This window comes from Podarcis pityusensis (assembly GCF_964106645.2).
Source record: "Podarcis pityusensis genome assembly, chromosome: 2".
Lineage (NCBI taxonomy): Eukaryota > Metazoa > Chordata > Lepidosauria > Squamata > Lacertidae > Podarcis > Podarcis pityusensis.
Genome location: NC_138029.1, coordinates 16,149,590 through 16,168,893, shown reverse-complemented (window position 1 = coordinate 16,168,893; position 19,304 = coordinate 16,149,590). Strand labels below are relative to the sequence as shown.

General features: G+C 46.5%; 1 protein-coding gene and 1 pseudogene across 5 annotated transcripts in view; one reads left to right on the top strand and one right to left on the bottom strand.

Moving 5' to 3' along the window:
- LOC308471099 (leucine-rich repeat-containing protein 3 pseudogene) overlaps positions 1–19,304 on the top strand; it is a 226,852-nt pseudogene that overhangs the window by 31,910 nt on the left and 175,638 nt on the right. The gene's annotated exons all lie outside the window — the stretch shown is intronic.
- On the bottom strand, positions 2,560–15,641 carry LOC308471138 (rho guanine nucleotide exchange factor 11-like). 4 transcript variants are annotated; one of them, XM_080995129.1, is made up of 7 exons: positions 14,784–15,641; positions 12,451–12,546; positions 11,591–11,670; positions 11,312–11,437; positions 10,113–10,277; positions 6,741–6,812; positions 2,560–5,921 (listed from the first exon to the last, which is right to left on the bottom strand). In XM_080995129.1, exons 3-5 carry the CDS (start codon positions 11,651–11,653, stop codon positions 10,131–10,133), a joined length of 336 nt encoding a protein of 111 aa, XP_080851255.1. In that variant the 5' UTR covers positions 11,654–11,670; positions 12,451–12,546; positions 14,784–15,641; the 3' UTR covers positions 2,560–5,921; positions 6,741–6,812; positions 10,113–10,130. The 4 variants fall into 4 exon arrangements, 3 of the variants coding, with proteins under 3 accessions (XP_080851255.1, XP_080851254.1, XP_080851256.1); XR_013982705.1 differs by lacking the exon at positions 14,784–15,641 and having other exon boundaries at positions 11,259–11,437; positions 12,451–13,096; XM_080995128.1 differs by lacking the exon at positions 14,784–15,641 and having other exon boundaries at positions 6,741–6,815; positions 12,451–13,094.

The window sequence follows — 19,304 nt, the reverse complement described above, 5'->3', positions numbered from 1 at the left end:
AGTGGTACCTCAGGTTACTTATGCTTCAGGTTACAGACTCCACTAACCCAGAAATAGTGCTTCAGGTTAAGTACAGTACTTTGCTTCAGGATGAGAACAGAAATCGTGCGGCACGGCAGCAGCAGGAGGCCCCATTAGCTAAAGTGGTGCTTCAGGTTAAGAACAGTTTCAGGTTAAGTACGGACCTCCAGAATGAATTAAGTACTTAACCCGAGGTACCACTGTATATGTTTTAGGTAGTTCTGTCCCTATAATTCCCCAAAGAAAAACTTCTAGTTGTTTTTTTTTTACAAAGGTTATTTTAAACATCCTTTTCATTTCATTCTATATCATTTTCTTTTCTGTTTTCTTTTCTCAGTCACTTCTGTTTTCTTCACTTCTCACTTCCCACTGTGATCTCTTAGTCCCATGTCGTGGGTCTCCATTTATGTGATTTTCACCTGTGGCCCCCTTGGAATATCTTGGGGGTGGCCAGGGGCCCATATGCTTGGGAAACACTGTTGTGAAGCCACCCATAAAATGGGATAAATGTCCCAGAGAGGTTGCAGTTCTTTTGTGACAACGAGATAATCTTTTCTAGAGGCCCTGCTCTTGGAGTATGGAAATTTAGAACTGATGAAGCTTTTCCCGCCAGGGATATAAATGGTGGGGAAAGCTTCACCTGTCTGAAGTTAATGTGAAGGAATGCTCCATACTCAAGGCCCTGCCAGGGAGAAACTAGGAAAGAATGAAATCAAGATACACTATGCCCACAGCATTCCCCTGATCCACCAAGCTTGTAACTCCATCAGGAAAAGAAATGAGATTTGTCTGGCATGACTTGCCTTTGAGAAACCCATGCTGCATCTTAGGAATTGCAGCATCCTGTTTGTTATGTACTGAGTTGAATAGGATCCAAAATGCAGCAGTCTGATTGGTCCTAGAACAATAGGATCCAAAATGCAGCAGTCTGATTGGTCCTAGAACAATAGGATTCAGAATGTAGCAGTCTGATTGGTCCTAGAACAATAGGATCCAAAATGCAGCAGTCTGATTGGTCCTAGAACAATAGGATCCAAAGTGCAGCAGTCTGATTGGTCCTAGAACAATAGGATTCAGAATGCAGCAGTCTGATTGGTCCTAGAACAAGGTAGCAATATGATTGGTCTGCAGGAGCCACCCAAACCAGCTCCAGATGGAAGTGAATCCACAACCTGATTGGCCTACAGGAGAATTCTGCAATTAGCCAATCACGTGGGGCCCATTGTGTAAATAATGTATATAAAGCAGATATTTTGGGGGAACTTTCATTCCTCCTCCCACTATGAGCTGAATAAAGAGCCTGAAATCCACTCTCCACTCAGAGTATATTTCACTGTTCTAAGAGCTCACAGACCTGCTGGGATGCTTGGGATAAGGGGAGTTTGGGATGGTGGGATGGGGTGGCCCCATCTCTTGTAGAAAGGGTGGGGGCTGCCCCTATTTTGGGTTGTGGGGACTGGGCAGCAGGCTGCTCCTTCTCTTGGTGTAAGGAGGGTTTGGGGCTGCCTTTCTATTGGGATGACATGAGGACCGCACCTTCTCTTAGGGGGGGTGTTCCTGGTGGAAGCTGCCCCCATCTCTCCTGGGGGGCTGTGGTGTTAACTGCCCCCTTCCCTCGTGGGGGGACCTGGGAAGGGGAGGGGGTTAGGAGGACCTGCATGCCCTAAGGGTCTTCCTGGCAGCCTCTGGGCTGAAATGAAAAGAAAAAGAGAGGGACACTTCATTCATTCATAAAATTATTTCTATACTGCTTTGTCTCATACACACACACACACACATTCATGGAAGCTGTTCACAGCAATCCAAGCCATAGAATAATTAAAGACAGGCATGCATTAACCCTTTCTGGAGGGCTGTGTCATCCTTTGGTCATGAATATAAGGTGTGTGGCTAAGTGCATGCCTACAAGTATACAGAAGCACAAATACTGTCCCATACCCTGAAAGAAAGCGCTGTGGAAAAATGCGAGTTGCCCTTTAAATTTAAAATCCCCTTAGGAACAGCTGGTCTCTCTAGGAAAAACTGTGCAAGTAGCAGGCTAGGCTCTGCAAAACCTTTGCAGAATAGCTTGTCGGCACCTCATCCATCAAACAGCAGACACCACCTTGTGGAAGTTATTATCATTAAATGTATTTATTAAAAGTGTACATTGCCCTTAATCCACAGAACTCAGGGTGCTGACAACATAAAAATGCAATATAAAAGCACTAAATACATGACAACATGAACAAAAAATAAACAAACAACCCACCCCCCCACCCACCAAATAATAACATTATTAATTAAGGCCTATAAACTCACTTTTATGAATAAAAAACTCTGTAAACATTAAAATAAAATGTTCCATTTTGTTAATCTTCAATCCAAATTTTAAGATTAAATTTTTCAATCTATTTGTCAATTCCTGCTCACTGGAGTCATCTGTTGGGGCCGGCTGCAGCCACGGACGGCTTTTATTTACAATATTTTGTTCAGGTTGGCACCCATAGGTGCCAGGTCCAGGGGGGCCTGGGCACACATATTTTTTTTCATGGACCATTTATTGATGTTCCAGTGCATATACATAATATTTACATAGAATTTCATATTTCCTATACAGTGGTACCTAGGGATGCGAACGGGATCCGTTCCGGAGACCCGTTTGCATCCCAAAGCGAATGTAACCCGTGTCTGTGCATGTCGCGTTTTGGTGCTTCTGCGGATGCGTGTGACATCATTTGACGGTCTGCGCATGCGCATGTGGCAAAACCCGGAAGTAACGTGCTCCGTTACTTCCGGGTCGCCGCGGAGTGCAACCCGAAAATGCTTATCCTGAAGCATATTCATCCCGAGGTATGACTGTAGAGTGGTACCTCAGGTTAAGTACTTAATTCGTTCCAGAGGTCTGTTCTTAACCTGAAACTGTTCTTAACCTGAAGCACCACTTTAGCCTATGGGGCCTCTTGCTGCTGCCACGCCGCCGGAGCACGATTTCTGTTCTCATCCTGAAGCAAAGTTCTTAACCCAAGGTACTATTTCTGGGTTAGCAGAGTCTGTAACCTGAAGCGTATGTAACTTGAAGCGTATGTAACCCAAGGTACCACTGTGGTCAAATTATCATTATAGAATGGGACATCCCTATTTCCATGGGAGAAATGTTGGAGGGTATGTCTTTGGGCATTTGTGGAAAGTTCTGCCAAGAGGACTATGTCACTGCAGGTCTTTTGAAAAGGTCCTTAAGGCTTGTTTATTTTCTATTGCATTCTCTTGGATTTTTTAATACAGTGGTACCTCAGGTTACATACGCTTCAGGTTACAGACTCCGCTAACCCAGAAATAGTGCTTCAGGATAAGAACAGAAATCGTGCTCCGGCGGCACGGCAGCAGCAGGAGGCCCCATTAGCTAAAGTGGTGCTTCAGGTTAAGAACAGTTTCAGGTTAAGAAAGGACCTCCAGAACAAATTAAGTACTTAACCCGAGGTACCACTGTACTGTATTTATACATTCACATTTTCCATTACATTGTAGATCCAAATTTAGTTTTTACTTAGTTATGTCACACATGAGACATATTATCTCTCCACCACTGACAAAGTGACACTAACAACAAAACAGGATGATCTCCGTCCCCCTCCTCTCCCTGCAGGGGTTATTCTTTATTCCCCCACTCCCAGATGCCTTGCTCAACCTCACCTCCCATGTCTCTTCCCCCCCAGGTTCTCTGTGGGGAAAATGAAGGATCTCCAGGAGAAAGGGCCCCTCATTGAGGAGATCTGGGACCTCCTGCTTTCCCAGGTAAGGATCCCAGAGCAGGGCGGAGAGGCTGGCTGCAACTGGGAGGGGGCTGCCTGTGGGTCTTCAGTATCCTTGGACCCTTGATTTCCTGATGCTCACCAGGCATGTTTCCTCTCTCCCCTGCCCCCTTCCTTCCTTCCCCCAGTTTGGTGTGGCTGCAAGCGAGGAGCTCCAGCAGGCCATTACCAAATGCAGCTTGCAGCAGGCCAGGGCCCTGGAGTTCCTTCAATCGAAGCAGCAGAGAGGTGTGTCATCCAGGTAAGCTGTGTGAGAAGCGGAGGCTGAGCTCGGGGAAGGGGCCTTTTCAGCTGCTGGCTTGGCACTGTCCCTCTTTTCCCATTCTGGGGGGGGGGGGGGCAGGGAGCCTGTCCTCTTCTCCCTGCTGCTCAATCCCTGGGCAAATGCAGGAGAACCAGCCAGGTGGTGTAGATTAGGTGACATACTCTAGTTGCACGGCACCCAAATCTCCAGGTGGCGCGAGATTCCAGGGGGTCCGGGGGCTTTCTCTAGGTTTGGTTTCCTTGGAATGAGGGGCAGCCTCCTGTTCTGACAGCAGCCGTCCAGCTGCCCCGAAGGAGAAGCCCCATAGCAAGCAGGAGCTGAGCAGCAAGACTCACCCCACTTGCTTTGTTGCTTGTGATCCTGGAGGTGGCTGACTCTCTGCTGTCCAGAAACATGTTGTCTGTCTGCTTCCTTCTCTGCCTCTCCCAGGACATCGAGAGCAGCCCTGAATGCCACCACCGCCAGCTGACCGATTTCCTGGATTGTGAGCTGCGGCGCCTGGCCAGCTACTCTCTGCTGCTGAATAACACCATCCAGCACACTAATGGTTTGCGCTGGGAGCTGCTTTGGGTTTCAAACTAAAACGAAACCAACTTTGCCCATGTCTCTCTCTCTATCACCCTCTCGCTCTGCACCTTCTTCGCTCAGGGGCGAGCTGGGAGCACCAGTACCTTTGCCTGGCACGCAGTGAGTGCAAGGAGATCCTTGAGGACGACCAGGCGGAGCTGAGGCAGGCAGAGAACCACCTATGGCTGCAAGCCTACCAACAGTCCCTGGATGCCCGATCCCTACGCAAGGGCAGCCGCCCACTGGCCAGGCACTTCCTGGTAGGGCCTCCTCTTTGCCCTCCCCTCCAATCCCTGGCCTTGTCCTGCTCTTCCCCTGCATGAAATGCTGCCTTTTTCTGCCCCTGCTGTGCAGAACCTTGACCTCACGGAGCACCACATAATCCAGGAGGGGCCTCTGCAGCTGCGCATCAGCAAGAAGACTGTTGGTATGTGGAAGAAATGACATCTCATGCCAAAACACACACACATGGTAGAGGCACAGGCCCAGTCACCGGAGTGGGTGGCAGGGGGCAAATTTTGATGGTGCCTGGACCCCCTGGACATGGCACCTATGGGTGCCAGCTTGAACAAAACATTGTAAATAAAAGCAAAGACAAGGATCCTCACAGCAGTCCTGAGCAGTGGTGCCGGGAGGTCAGGGGCCCAGCTTAGACAAGGAGACTTGAATGGAACTTCTGCCTGACCGTATGAGCAGGAATTGATAAACCAACAGCTGTTGGATAAGGAACTGAAGATGAGAAATAAATTGTCAAAGATAAGTACATTACATCAACTGCAACAGGGGGGAAACAGGGATGCAACAAGGAACTAGAGCCGGAAGTTAACTTTTTTGTCTTAAATTTGATGTAATTTGGCACTGATTTGTTAAAAATTTGGGGGGGGGACCCCAATAAATATTGGCCCCAAAAAAGGAACTTCTGCCGGACAAATTGAGTCATCTTCAAGGAGAAGATCAACCACTGAATAACACAATATCTTCAGAACACTTTCTTTCCCTTCTGAACTTCTGTTTAGCAAAATAGTTGCTTTCCTCGCTTAAACAAGCCTCTGGGGCTAGCCTCGGGGGGGATCCAAACTCCCTTCTGCAACATAGAGTTTTGAGGAGGAAAACAGGCACTTGCCATCTGAGGCTATCGGAACAGGGTGGTGGGTTTTTTGGTGCTCATATGAGAAGATGCTGTAGAAGGGATTTCAACCCAGCTGGTTTTTGCTAGATGTTCCTCTTTTGCAGCAATTCACAGGCTGTGTAATGCTCCCACTGCTTCTCCTCATCTCCTGCAAAAGGGGGAGTCCAGTGGGGAGGGGTTAGGTACCCCTGAGAAGGTGGGCAGCCGCCACATGCCCCCATGGGAAACCTCCTGGGGACTTCTTGCTGACAGTGGGAGGGGCCAAGGCCCAAAGATTAGCAGCCATGGATGCAGCTCCCACTTCTGCCCTGTTGGCTACAGTCCAGCCAGGCCAAAAGTCACCCACCCCACCTCCTCTGCTCATGTGGCCTCTTATCAGGAAAGTGGTCCAGCCAGGCAAAGACCCTTAAGTGGAGTGTGGCGTCAATACGAGGACTTTGAGAGGTCTCTCAAAGACCCCTCCTCTGGCTCCCTCCTCCAGCTGCTTCTTGCTCCAGGGGCAGACGTTGCCCTCTGAGGCTTGGACCAGCTCCTTCTCCCTTGCCTGTGACTCCAGGTGGGCGTGGGGTGGTCGAGAACTGAGAAATAGTGGGGTGCGTGGCAAGGGCGGTTGAGGGGTATGGCAATGGAGCTCAAAGTGGAAATCTATTTTGTTTTCTTGGTCTGCGTGGGCAAAGAGGGGCTGGCAAGGCTGGAGACCCTACCCCTACATGCCTGCTTTCTCTCACCCTTTTGACTTTGGTCCTCCCCCTCCAACTCACACAAACACACAAAGCTTACACTATTCCATCCTCTCAGGCTCTGGGTTTGGACACAAGATTCAACTCATTGCCCTGCCTCCCACAGCAGAGGCCATGTGCAGATGTTGGAAAGCGTTCAGAGGAGGAAATGGGACTGGAATATCAAGGGTCTGCCCCCACCTTTGTGTCTTTGGCCTGCTAGGACACCCTCTCGCCTGACTCCTCACCTCCAGCCTCTCAAGCTTCCTTGGGATGTTCCTTGGGATTCTCTGGGTTCTTTATTCTTAGCCGCTCCACCTCTGCTGAGAGACAAGGAACCATCAGTATAAAAAACTGGAGCTCGGACATCAAACAAATGGACACGCATTGCTCTCCTGACTTGGAGTACCTAGTGGTGAAGTGCCGCCCTTTTTATTTGCCACGTGAGTTTAATGTTGTTATAATAACAGCGGTGTATATACCTCCCGATGCAAACACTACTACAGCTATGGGCCACCTGCTAACTGCTATTAGCAGACAGCAGCGGGCCCACCCGGATGGAGCATTTGTGGTTGCTGGTGATTTTAACCGAGCCGATTTAAGGACTGTGCTCCCTAAGTTCCACCAGTATGTTGATTGTCCCACTAGGGGGGGAAATACCCTGGACCGAGTATATAGTAACATCATGCATGGATACAAGACCAAGCCCTTGCCCAATTTGGGGCAGTCAGACTACATATCTTTACTTATGATACCATCATATAGACCTCTCGTACGCAGAATTAGACCATCAACTAGAGAGATACGAGTGTGGCCAGTAGGTGCATCTGAGCAACTTCAAGATTGCTTTCGGAGCACCGAGTGGTCGCTTTTTGTGGAGAATAATGTGGACACATACGCTTCAACAGTACTGTTCTACGTTAAAAGCTGCATTGATGTTGTCACTACCACCAAACAAATACGGGTGTTCCCTAACAACAAGCCCTGGCTAAACAGGGATGTGTATCTTCTGTTAAAGGCAAGAAATGCTGCTTTTCACTCTGGTGATGCGCAACAGTATAGAGAAGCCAGAGCCAAATTGAAAAAGGGCATTAGGAACGCCAAAGCTATGTACTGCCGGAGGATCGAAAAACATTTTGAGAGCTCCGACCCTCGTCGAGTATGGCAAGGCCTGCGACAAATTACAGGGCAAAATATTAAAAACGAACTGGCTAGCAGCAGTGCGCACCTGGCTGATCAACTGAATCAATTTTTTAGTCGCTTTGAGGTGGGAACTGGAACTACCGTCACTACAGCATTGGCTACCAGCACATCATCAGAAACTACTACTGATAGACAACCATTTTTATTACAGACCTGTGACGTACAACGTGCCTTTCGGAGCATTAACATTAGGAAGGCAGCTGGACCGGATGGAATCATGGGACGGGCTATTAGGGACTGCGCTGCAGAATTAGCTGGTGTGTTTACGGACATTTTTAACCTATCCCTGTTGCAGGGTTCTGTCCCTACCTGCCTGAAGACATCGATTATAGTGCCAGTCCCCAAGCAGTCAGTGGTGGTATCTCTCAATGACTATAGACCAATAGCCCTAACATCTGTCGTTATGAAATGTTTTGAGAGATTGGTGCTAGATCATATTAAGGCTGGTCTTCCATCCACTCTAGACCCGTTCCTGTTTGCATACAGAAGAAATAGATCTACTGATGATGCTATTTCCATCGCTGTCCATACTGTACTGAGTCATCTAGAACGACAGGGAACCTACGCAAGGCTGTTGTTTGTGGACTACAGTTCTGCCTTCAATACAATTCTGCCAGACAGGTTATTTCTTAAAATGACCAATTTGGGTATACATCAGAAGATCTGTCTGTGGGTAAGGAATTTCCTGACTGATAGGCCGCAGACAGTGAGAATGGGCCCTTACTATTCTTCTACTCTAGTATTAAGCACAGGAGCCCCTCAGGGATGTGTGCTAAGTCCCTTTCTCTATTCCCTGTACACATTTGATTGCACCCCACTGTATAAGTCCAACACAATCATCAAATTTGCGGATGATACAACAGTGGTGGGGCTCATTAGTGAGAACGATGAGACTGCTTATAGGAAAGAAGTACAGGGGTTAATTCAATGGTGTAAAGAAAACAATCTTATGCTTAACACCAAAAAAACCAAAGAACTCATAATTGACTTTAGGAGAAAGAAAAGTGTATTTTTACCATTGCACATAAATGGCGAGGAGGTGGAGAGGGTTGGTAGTTTTAAATACCTGGGCATTTACATCTCTGAGGACCTCTCATGGACTGCAAATATTAATATGGTTGTGAGGAAGGTGCAGGGGAGGTTGTATTTCCTGAGAATGCTCAGGGGACTGAATCTATCTCAGCACCTACTTCTGTCCTATTATCACAGTACCATCGAGAGTGTCTTAACCTATAGTATATTATCGTGGTATGGGAGCAGCTCTGAAACGGATAAAAAAGCTTTACAGAGAATAATTAAAATTGCCCAGAATGTTATTGGGCTCCAACTACCAACCCTGGATGAGATCTTCACGTCTCGCACTTTGAAGAAGTCACACAATATCCTGAGAGATCCCACCCATCCTGCTCACAACTTCTTTGAACTGTTACCTTCGGGCAGAAGATATAGGACAATGAAAACACGAACCACACGCCTTCTGAATAGTTTCTATCCAAGAGCTCTGATTGCACTAAATAATGATCTCAGGGCCAGTTGCAAGAAATAGCAAGCAGGGAGTAGGAAGGAATGAGACAGGTTTTTAGGTTATGTTATGCTTTTAATAGGTTATGTTACATTCTGGAGTATGATATGTTTTTATAGATTATGTCTGAATAGGATGAGAGTGTTGGAGATACGTGCAAATGTGTATGTGAACCCAGTCTTTGGGTGGGTGTTTGATTTTCGTTGTTGTGTATACTGTGTATATACGGACAATGACAATAAATTTATCATAAAGGTCAGCCTTTGAGATGCTTCCAGGCTCTTTGCAAACAGGGAGCCTGCTACCCAGGAAGTTACCTACTCTTGCCTCCTACGGGGCCCAGGAGTTCCCTGGGTGGCCAAGCAATCCCAATGAGCGAGGAACTGGTGCCCACCACCCAGCCCTGTTCTCCATGCCCAAAAGCCCATTGCACACCTGCTTAAATTCTACCCCAGGCCAGGAAACCTCAGGGAGATGGCACCTGGTGGGGCTGCCTGCAGGGCAGAATAATGGTTTGCCTGCTGGTTTTGGCACCCTCTCCAGATGGTGCAGCCACCTGCCAGGAAAAGCAGGAGGAGGGGAGACAGAGCGATTCTCTTAAAGCCCCAGAGGAGGGGCTTTGATTCGCCAGTTGGAAAGGCAGGCAACCAAAGTGTGACCCCACATTTATTTCATATATGTTTCATATATAATCTATCTATCTATCTATCTATCTATCTATCTATCTATCTATCTATAAGACACACATTCCTCTACCCTACTTTTTGACACTTAAGGTATGTCCCTCCCAAAATAGATCTCACTTCTGTGTTTATAACTTGTTTTAAACTGCTTGAATGGTTGTAATTCACCCCGGGAGAAGGGGAGGGGGGAGAATAAGAGGCAAACATCTTACGCTTATATGATCCTTTTGTTAGGGCTGGACATCACCATCAGAGAGACCATCAGTGTGCTGGATGGTGTTATTCAGCAGCAGAGAGTAGCTGGTCAGGTGCTTCATCTCAGACTCAAGGAAATCCTTTAGTTGGCAGTGGTGGCATTCAGGGCAGCTCTCGATTTTCTGGGAGAGGCAGAGAAGGAAGCAGACAGACAACATGTTTCTGGACAGCAGAGAGTCGGCCACCTCCAGGATCACAAGCCGCAAAGCAAGTGGGGTGAGTCTTGCTGCTCAGCTCCTGCTTGCTATGGGGCTTCTCCTTCGGGGCAGCTGGACGGCTGCTGTCAGAACAGGAGGCTCCCCTCATTCCAAGGAAACCAAACCTAGGGAAAGCCCCTGAATCCCTTTGGAATCTTGCGCCACCTGGAGATTGCGGTGGCGTCCAACAATAGTTTAGCACCCAAGAGCCACAGAAAAGGGTCACCGACCGTTCAAAGTGAATTTGAGTCATTTTGTACCTTGGTAGGTTCAACAAGCCATAGCACGCAAACCACAACTAACACACGTATCATACTTTTTTGTAGAATGGGCTAACCATGAACTTGTTATATTTTAAAAATAAGAAGGGTGTATTTGTGGTTATAAAATATTTAAAAAGTAAGCTTTATTAATTATTTAATAAAACACGTCTCAAAACCCTTTACTGTGGCACTTAATACCATTTTTATGCCTTATTTTGATAGAGACCAAAATTAGCTTTATTTTGATACCAAAATAAGCCCAATTGCTTGACAAAAAAACAACAGGAGGTTTTTTTCTAAACTGACGCAGAAATTGCATTAGCCTAAATCATGTGAAAATAGAATTATTAAAAAATTTCTCCTGTGCCCAATTTTGGACAAAAAAAATCTATAAAAAATTAATTTAAGGCTACCTCATAGGCATCTACACACTAAATTTTTTTTGAAGTAAATCTGAGTTGTGAGAGCACGGTCGAGTATTAAAATCAGGTGATCTGGCGTGGAATGATCCCTAACTAACATCATCTGGCTGGTTCTTCTGCACTCTGGCATTTGCCCAAGGAGTGAAGAGCAGGGAGAAGCGGACAGGCCTCCTGCCCCCTCCCCCAGAATGGGAAAATAGCCCCCCAGGAGAGTGGCAAACCAGCAGAGAAGGCCCCTTCCGTGAGCTCAAACTCCTCTTCTCACGCAGCTTACCTGGATGAAGTGTTGCAAGTGAGCATCCTTCCACTGCTTGGTCCGCAGGAACTGCAGGGCCCTGGCCTGCTGCAAGCTGAATTTGATGACGGACTGCTGGACCTCTTTGCTTGCACCCACGTCAAACTGGGGGTTAGGAAGGAAAGAAAGAAGGGGGCAGGGGAGAGGAAACAAGCCTGGTGAGCATCAGGAAATCAAGGCGCCCAACTCAACTGGAGACCCACAGGCAGCCCCCTCCCAGTTGCCACCAGCCTCTGAGCCCTGCTCTGGGATCCTTACCTGGGAAAGCAGGAGGTCCCAGATCTCCTCAATGAGGGGCTCTTTTTCCTGGAGATCCTTCATTTTCCCCAACAGAGAGCCTGGGAGGGGAGGGAAGATACATGGGAGGGGAGGTTGAGCAAGGCAGGGACAGAAGGGGGACAGAAATGGCCTGCTCTGTTTTGAGTGCCACTTGAGTGCTCAGTGGTGGAGAGACACTGTGTCTCATTTATTTATGTCATTTACATCCCGCTTAATGCTCTGGGATCATTACCTGGGAAAGCAGCTTAGGCATTGGTTCAAATTGAAGCTGACCCAGAAACTCCAGCGGGTGCAGAATGCTGCAGCGAGGCTCCTCACGGGGTCTCTGCCATGGGAGCATATTCACCCAGTGCTTTTCAAACTGCACTGGCTCCCGGTAGAGTACAGGGTCAGATTTAAGGTGCTGCTTTTGACCTTTAAAGCCCTTCACGGCCTAGGACCCTCGTACCTACGGGACCGCCTCTCCCGGTAAGCCCCACGGAGAGCCTCAAGGTCCATAAATAGCAACACCTTAGAGGTCCTGGGCCCTAAGGAAGTTAGATTAGCTTCAACCAGAGCCAGGGCCTTTTCAACTCTGGCTCCGGCCTGGTGGAACGCTCTGCCTCATGAGACCAGGGCCCTGCAGGATCTGCTGATAATATCCTGCTCATTGACATTTTAATAAGTACATCTGAAATAGGAAAATATTGATAATCAAAATGTTTTTCCCCCAACCCACAATAAAACACAATAGAATGACAATGACTCAAATTCCACAGTATTGAGTTAGCAATACGAGCATATAAACACTGCCTTGCACAGACTCAGACCAATAGTCCACCTAATCTAATATAATCTACCTTGTTCCACAGTGGTGGCTTTCCAGGGGTTTTAGTCTGTTGGTTGCTTCAAGATTCATAGGCAGAAGCCCTGGCCACCTGACACCCATTTGGCATCTTTGATATGTGAGCAGAGAGAATACAGGGGATGGCAAAAGAGAAAATACTGAACACAATCCTATGCACATCAACAGAAACAAAGCGCTGAATTACACTGATACTGAGAGCCAAGTCCCACAGTTCAAAGAGTCCCAACAGAGCATAGACTGGCAGAGTGAATGCTATGTCATACACTGATTAGAAATGGGCTTGGACAATTCGCACAGACCCCCATCACATTTTATGAGCCACAAATAAAACTGCAGGAATGGGGAACCTGTGGCCTTCCAGGTGCTGTCAGACTCCCAACTCCTATCAGACCCAGTTAGCATGGCTAATGTCAAGAGAGGGGATGGGGATGGTGGGAGTTAGAGTCCACAGCATCTGGAGAGGAATCAGATCCCCATCCCTGCAAAGAAAGGACAGTGACCCAGGAATACATTAAACTCTCCTGGTATGCCCCACGGAGGACCTTAAGGTCCATAAATAGCAACACCTTAGAGGTCCCAGGCCCTAAGGAAGTTAGATTAGCCTCAACCAGAGCCAGGGCTCCAGCCTAGTGGAACGCTCTGTCTCATGAGACCAGGGCCCCCTGCAGGATCTGATTTCTTTCCGCAGGGCCTGTAAGACAGAGTTGTTCCGCCTGGCCTTTGGCTTGGAGTCAAATTGATTCCCTCCCTCTCTTTCTTTTTTCCTTTCCTTCTCCTCCTGCGATGAGGCTACATTTTAATGTCTCAATATTTTAATGTTGTATTTTAATTTTGTTTTTAAGTTGTAATCATTCAACTTGTTTTTATTATTGCTTGTAAGCCGCTCTGAGCCCAGCCTTGGCTGGGGAGGGCGGGGTATAAATAAAAATTATTATTATTATTAAATTGGTTGGTGGAGGGGTAAGTGCCTACCCCTCCAAGGGAATTCCGTTAAAGGAATCCAGGGGCTTGCCATTCTTTTCATCCTTCTCCCTGGCATCGGACTTGGGCCGGGCAAGCCACCAGGAGCATGAGGGTGAGAAGTGAGGGACTGAGGCCCAGCTTCATTTTCACCCCAAAATTGTTTCCCTCACTGGCTTGCGCTGGAATCCGGAAGTCAGTTCTGTCCCTGGGCAAGGACAGATAGTCGGAACCAATGCCTAAGCAACCACTCACATGTGTGTATTTAAATAAAGTTGTGGCCAAATTCATGCCAAAAACCTTAAACAAAAATTGATGTGTGAAGTGTGAGTTATTTGGGGTGGCCTGGGGGACCTCGGCACGCAAAGCAGCTTGGGTGGGAACGCAGCATTTCCCCTGTGTTGTTCACACAGTAAAATCTTTCTAAGACCTGAGGTAAGAGCCACAGAAAGACCCTCCCAGTCACCACCAGCCTCTCCGCCCTGCTCTGTGCCTCCTCCTTCTCCATCCTCCTTGCAGATTACCATATTTTTCACTCTATAAGACACACTTTTCCCCTCCTAAAAAGTAAGCTTTGCTGGAGAGGCGCTGCGCAGAGAGGGAGAGAATTTTTTTTTCTTGTTCTCCTCCAAAACTAGGTGCGTCTTATAGTCGGGTGCTTCTTATAGAGCGAAAAATACAGTCAGTGCCTGTCAGCCACACACACATTTTGAGGGCATTTTGCCTCTCCTCAAGGAAAAACTCACCGAACTAACTCTGTGCCAAGTCACTACAGTGGTACCTCGGGTTAAGTACTTAATTCGTTCCGGAGGTCCGTTCTTAACCTGAAACTGTTCTTAACCTGAAGCACCACTTTGTCTAATGGGGCCTCCTGCTGCTGCCGCGCCGCAGGAGCACGATTTCTGTTCTCATCCTGAAGCAAAGTTCTTAACCTGAAGCACTATTTCTGGGTTGGTGGAGTCTGTAACCTGAAGCGTATGTAACCCGAGGCACCACTGTACAACTTTTTTAATAGACAAAAGGCACCACAAGTTACGTCTCATTTTCCAAAGAGTGCAGAGCGGATCCCCAGGGCTGTTCTCCTACAGATGACTAACAAAGTCCTTTCCTCCACTTTTCACATTGGACAGCGAGTGACTAATTCTGGCTACTCATCAGGGCCAGGATAAAGTCCTGACTAGTCACCCAGGGCCATGATGCCAAATTACCCTGATGTTTTCTACCTCAAGCCTCCCCCAAATGGTGGTGCCTTCCAGATGTTGCTATGGGACTCCAACTCCCCTCCTCTCCCTCCCCCTGCCCCCCTGGCCTGCTATCTGGGGCTGGTGGGAGTTGGGAAACTGATTCAAGATGCCAGAAATGTACCTGAGGCAGAGAGTCATTCTGCTCCAGTTTTGATGGTAAACTAATGTTAGCAGGCATCCCCGGTTCCCAGTGACAGTCCCCGGATTTACAAAGCAGTCCCCATACAAAATCCATTGGGGTTGAAAAGTGTCCTCGGATTCATTGAAAAAAAATCTGGTAACCTTATGGTAAACCAAAAAAGGGAAACTCAGTTAATTCACCAGAAAAAACTCCCTGGGGAAATTGCTGGCTCCCGTAACACCCAGCGTGAGATTTAGAAAGGTCGAAGGACCAAAGAGCATCTTTAAAAACTGGTCATGTGCTTGGGGCATGAATCTTCAGGCTGCCTCCCCTCTTGCCCATGACTTTGCCTTCTGTGCAACCAGCGCCACATTGTGCCATGGGGGTAGAAGACAGAAGATGTCCACAAAGTCAGCTAATCCGAAGGGTTTTCAACTGTTCCAACTGACTTTCAACTGACTAAGGAGCCTTTCAAAAAATTCCAAGTGGTCTCCTAGGAAACGGAATTCCGCAGCAGGATTCCGCCGCCGGTTGTGATGTCAGAGCCTGGCATGGGCTCTGGGCTCCAGGAACACTGCCTCCGCCAAACCCATGGCACCACTGGGCGACTTCAGACAACTGCCAAACCCCTTTCCCACCCCTGCCTTTACCCCCAAGCAGAAAGCTCAGGCAGCCTTGCACTTTAGCAAATGGAAGGTGCCTGAAGGCCTCCCACCACTGGTATCCCTCCCCCTCCCCTTTTATGAAGATGTATTCACAGTGTGTGCACTTTTAATTCTTCTGCTGTGGAGTATAGGGTCAGGTTCAAGATGTTGGTCTTGACCTTTAAAGCACTTGTGGCTTAGGGCCCTCGTATTTACAGGACCGCCTCTCCTGGTCTGCCCCGCAGAGGACCTTAAAGTCCATGAGCAACCATAGTTTAGAGGTCCCGGGCCCTAAGGAAGTCAGACTATCCTCCACCAGGACCAGGGCCTTTTCAGTGATGGCTCCGATCTGGTGGAATGCTCTGTCCCATGAGACCAGGGCCCTGCAGGATTTAACCTCCTTCCGTTGGGCCTGTAAGACAGAGCTATTCCGCCTGGCCTTTAATTTGAATTTAGCCTGATCTTTTATGTCCCTTCTCTTCCCTCCCCCTCCCCTTTTATGAAAATTACCTGCTCTGAGACCCCACAGCTAATTCTCCCCTGGCCTCCTCGCTGGCCCAAGTAGGACCAATTCAGCCAACTAGCCCTGGTGATTATCTAATCCTTATTATTATTATTTTTTATAAAAGTTTTTATTAATTTTCAATACAATATACATATAATACCATATCAAAGGTTTATCACAAATTATATATTATGGAGTTCCTTCAGCTTATCTGCCAATCATCCGTAATTAAATTTTAGTTACGCATTTCCTAAATTTAATATTGCCTTTTTATATGCTTTTCTAATCTTATTTTCTTTTTTACAATACTCCTCAACCTTTCACAGAGCTTCTTGAAATCCCACGAACGTTGTTTGTTCATCACATATATTTTTCAGATATTCTACAAATTTTCCCCAGTCCTCGATGAACTTATGGTCTCGTTGATATCTAATCTTCCCAGTTAATTTGTCCAGTTCTGCATAGTCCATCATTTTCATTCTCCATTCTTCCAGGGTCGGTAATTCCTCCTGTTTCCATCTTTGGGCCATTAATATTCTTGCCGCTGTAACTGCATATTGGAAAAGTTTACAGTCCTTTCTATTTATTTCATTTCCTACTATTCCTAACAGAAGAGCTTCTGGTTTCTTTACAAATGTATATTTCAACATCTTTTTCAGTTCATTATATATCATCTCCCAGAAACCCTTCACCTTCTTACATTCCCTATCTAATGCTTATTAGATGGATTTCCCCTAAATTGGTTTCTGAACTTTGAATTTTATTGTTATTCATGTTTTTATACTGTATTTTATGCTGCTTTTACAATTAAGTGTTTTAAATTTGTTGTTGGCCGCCCTGAGCCCAGTTTTAGAACCGGGAAGGGTGGGGTATACCCTGTTTTCCCAAAAATAAGACAGTGTCTTATATTACTTTTTGCTCCCAAAAATGCGCTAGGTCTTATTTTCAGGGGATGTCTTATTTTTCCATGAAGAAGAATACGGTACACATTTATTGTTGAACAAAAAAAAAGAGGAAATTTATTACCTGTATACGGTACAACGTCTTACGGTAGCTTCGGGGGCCTTATATTCCGGGGTGGCCTTATTATCGGGGAGGCCTTATATTTGGGGGAGGCCTTATATTACAACAAGAGGCAAAACTGGAAGTAGGTCTTATTTTGGGGGGATGTCTTACTTTCGAGGAAACAGGGTAAATAATTTTTTATTATTTTATTATTATTATTATTATTATTATTATTATTATTATTATTACAGGGCCAACAGGAACATTACAATAAGTCTGACAAATTGTTAGCCTGCCTGGTTGAGGGCTGGCACCAGGAGGCACCAGGGCCAGCCCAGCCCAAGACATTTTGGCACGTGAGGCAAATCCACCAAGAAAGAAAGGGGGAATGAAGATCTACATCAGGAACACAGAGGGATATAAAGATGCACATCAGGATATGCTGCACCGGTGGATCCTGCCGCCTGAGGCGGTCGCCTCACCTTGCCTCATGGGTGGGCTGGCTCTGGGTCAGTGGGAAGGGTTCAATTCAATCCCATGGGTGCAGTTACACATGCTGGGAAGTAGGGATCATGCCATATTCTTCATTAGGAAAACTGGTATTTGTTTTTTTTTATTTATTTAATAATTTTTATTGAATGATTTTATATTACAAAAGAACATTACAACCATACTACCACAAAATACAATTGAGAAATAAAAATTACATACATCAATATTTTGTTTGTTATTTGTTATTTACCGTCTTGTTTCCTCCCAAACATCCCATACAAAACTCACACAAAATAATAATAATAAGAAGAAGAATGAAAATAAATATTTTTCCCCTTTTATTTTACAAAATCTTTTCTTCAATTTTGACTTCCAGGAAAATTGGGATTTGTTTTAAAGCAATGCCATTTCCTGGAATTACATTTAGTCTACAAAATGCATTCCAGTAACGCAATAAATGGCAACTAGTTTCTTGTGAAGAGTCGTCGTCTTTTCATCTCCCTTCTCAAGGATGACTCCATGACATAGCTACAGTTTCCTCACAATTTAAGACAGCCACTCTTGTGTGCTTGGGTTTCCAGCAGTGAACATTTCAAAACTCTGAGCTTCAACGCCAGTAATATTTTGGAAGGTTCTAGAACTTGGAGACCACAGGGCCAGCAATTCACCCAAAAAAGCACATATGAAGCCTCTGCCTCAGTGACTTACTCTGTTTCATTACCTGAATGAAAGAACACAGGGATTGCCTTGTTACGTCTAAACAAATGGTCCTCTAGTCCAGCACTCTGTCTTCAGCTTTGGCTAGACAAATGCGTCTTGAATTTCAACTGCAGGATGCAGTGACGGAGACTTCCTCCTCCTACTCTTTGCCCTCAGCATCTGGATATCAGTATGTAGATTCCACTTTAGCTATCATAGGCAACAGCTATTGATGAATCTAGTGTCAGGATGCTGTCAGCAACTCCCAGCTGATTGCCAGGAAAGTATAAAGACAAGGGAGATTTCTTACCATTCTTTTTTATTCAGTATTTACATAGGCTATAGAACCCAGCCTCTTGGATAATATAATATAATGTAATTTATTAATTTAATTTATATACCCGAGGGTCTCAGAGCAGTTCACAGAATAAAATCAAGATAAAAGGTAAAGAGACCCCTGACCATTAGGTCCAGTCGTGACTGACTCTGGGGTTGCAGCGCTCATCTCGCTTTATTAGCCGGTGTACAGCTTCCGAGTCATGTGCCCAGCATGACTAAGCCGCTTCTGGCGAACCAGAGCAGCGCATGGAAATGCCGTTTACCTTCCCGCTGGAACGGTACATATTTATCTACTTGCACTTTGACGTGTTTTTGAACTTTGAGGTTGGCAGGAGCAGGGACCGAGCAACGGGAGCTCACCCCGTCGCGGGGATTCGAACCGCCGACCTTCTGATCAGCAAGTTCTAGGCTCTGTGGTTTAACTCACAGCACCACCCGCGTCCCTAAAATCAAGATATAAAACCACAAAATACATAATAAAAATAAAAACAACCCAATAGCCCCCCAACCCAATGGCATTGTCCCGAGCAAATCTCTACCCCCCGTCTCTCCCACTTCCTCATTCATCACTTCTACAGGTGCTGCTACATGCTCCCTGTCTTTGAGCTCTTTGCTCTCCTACTTTCAAAGCTTGCCAGGTTCTGGGTGGGGTGGGGTCTGAAATGCTTTCTAAAGACACCATGTCCGTCGGCTGTCACCCCTCTGCTGCTGCTTCCTCCTCCTCTCCTATTATTTCCCAACTCCCCCCCCCCATCTGCCTCTGAGCTGTGACCTCCCGCAAAGCCCGGTTATAAATCTAAACTGCCTTCCTCTTCCTCCTCCCTGGAAGGGTCAGGC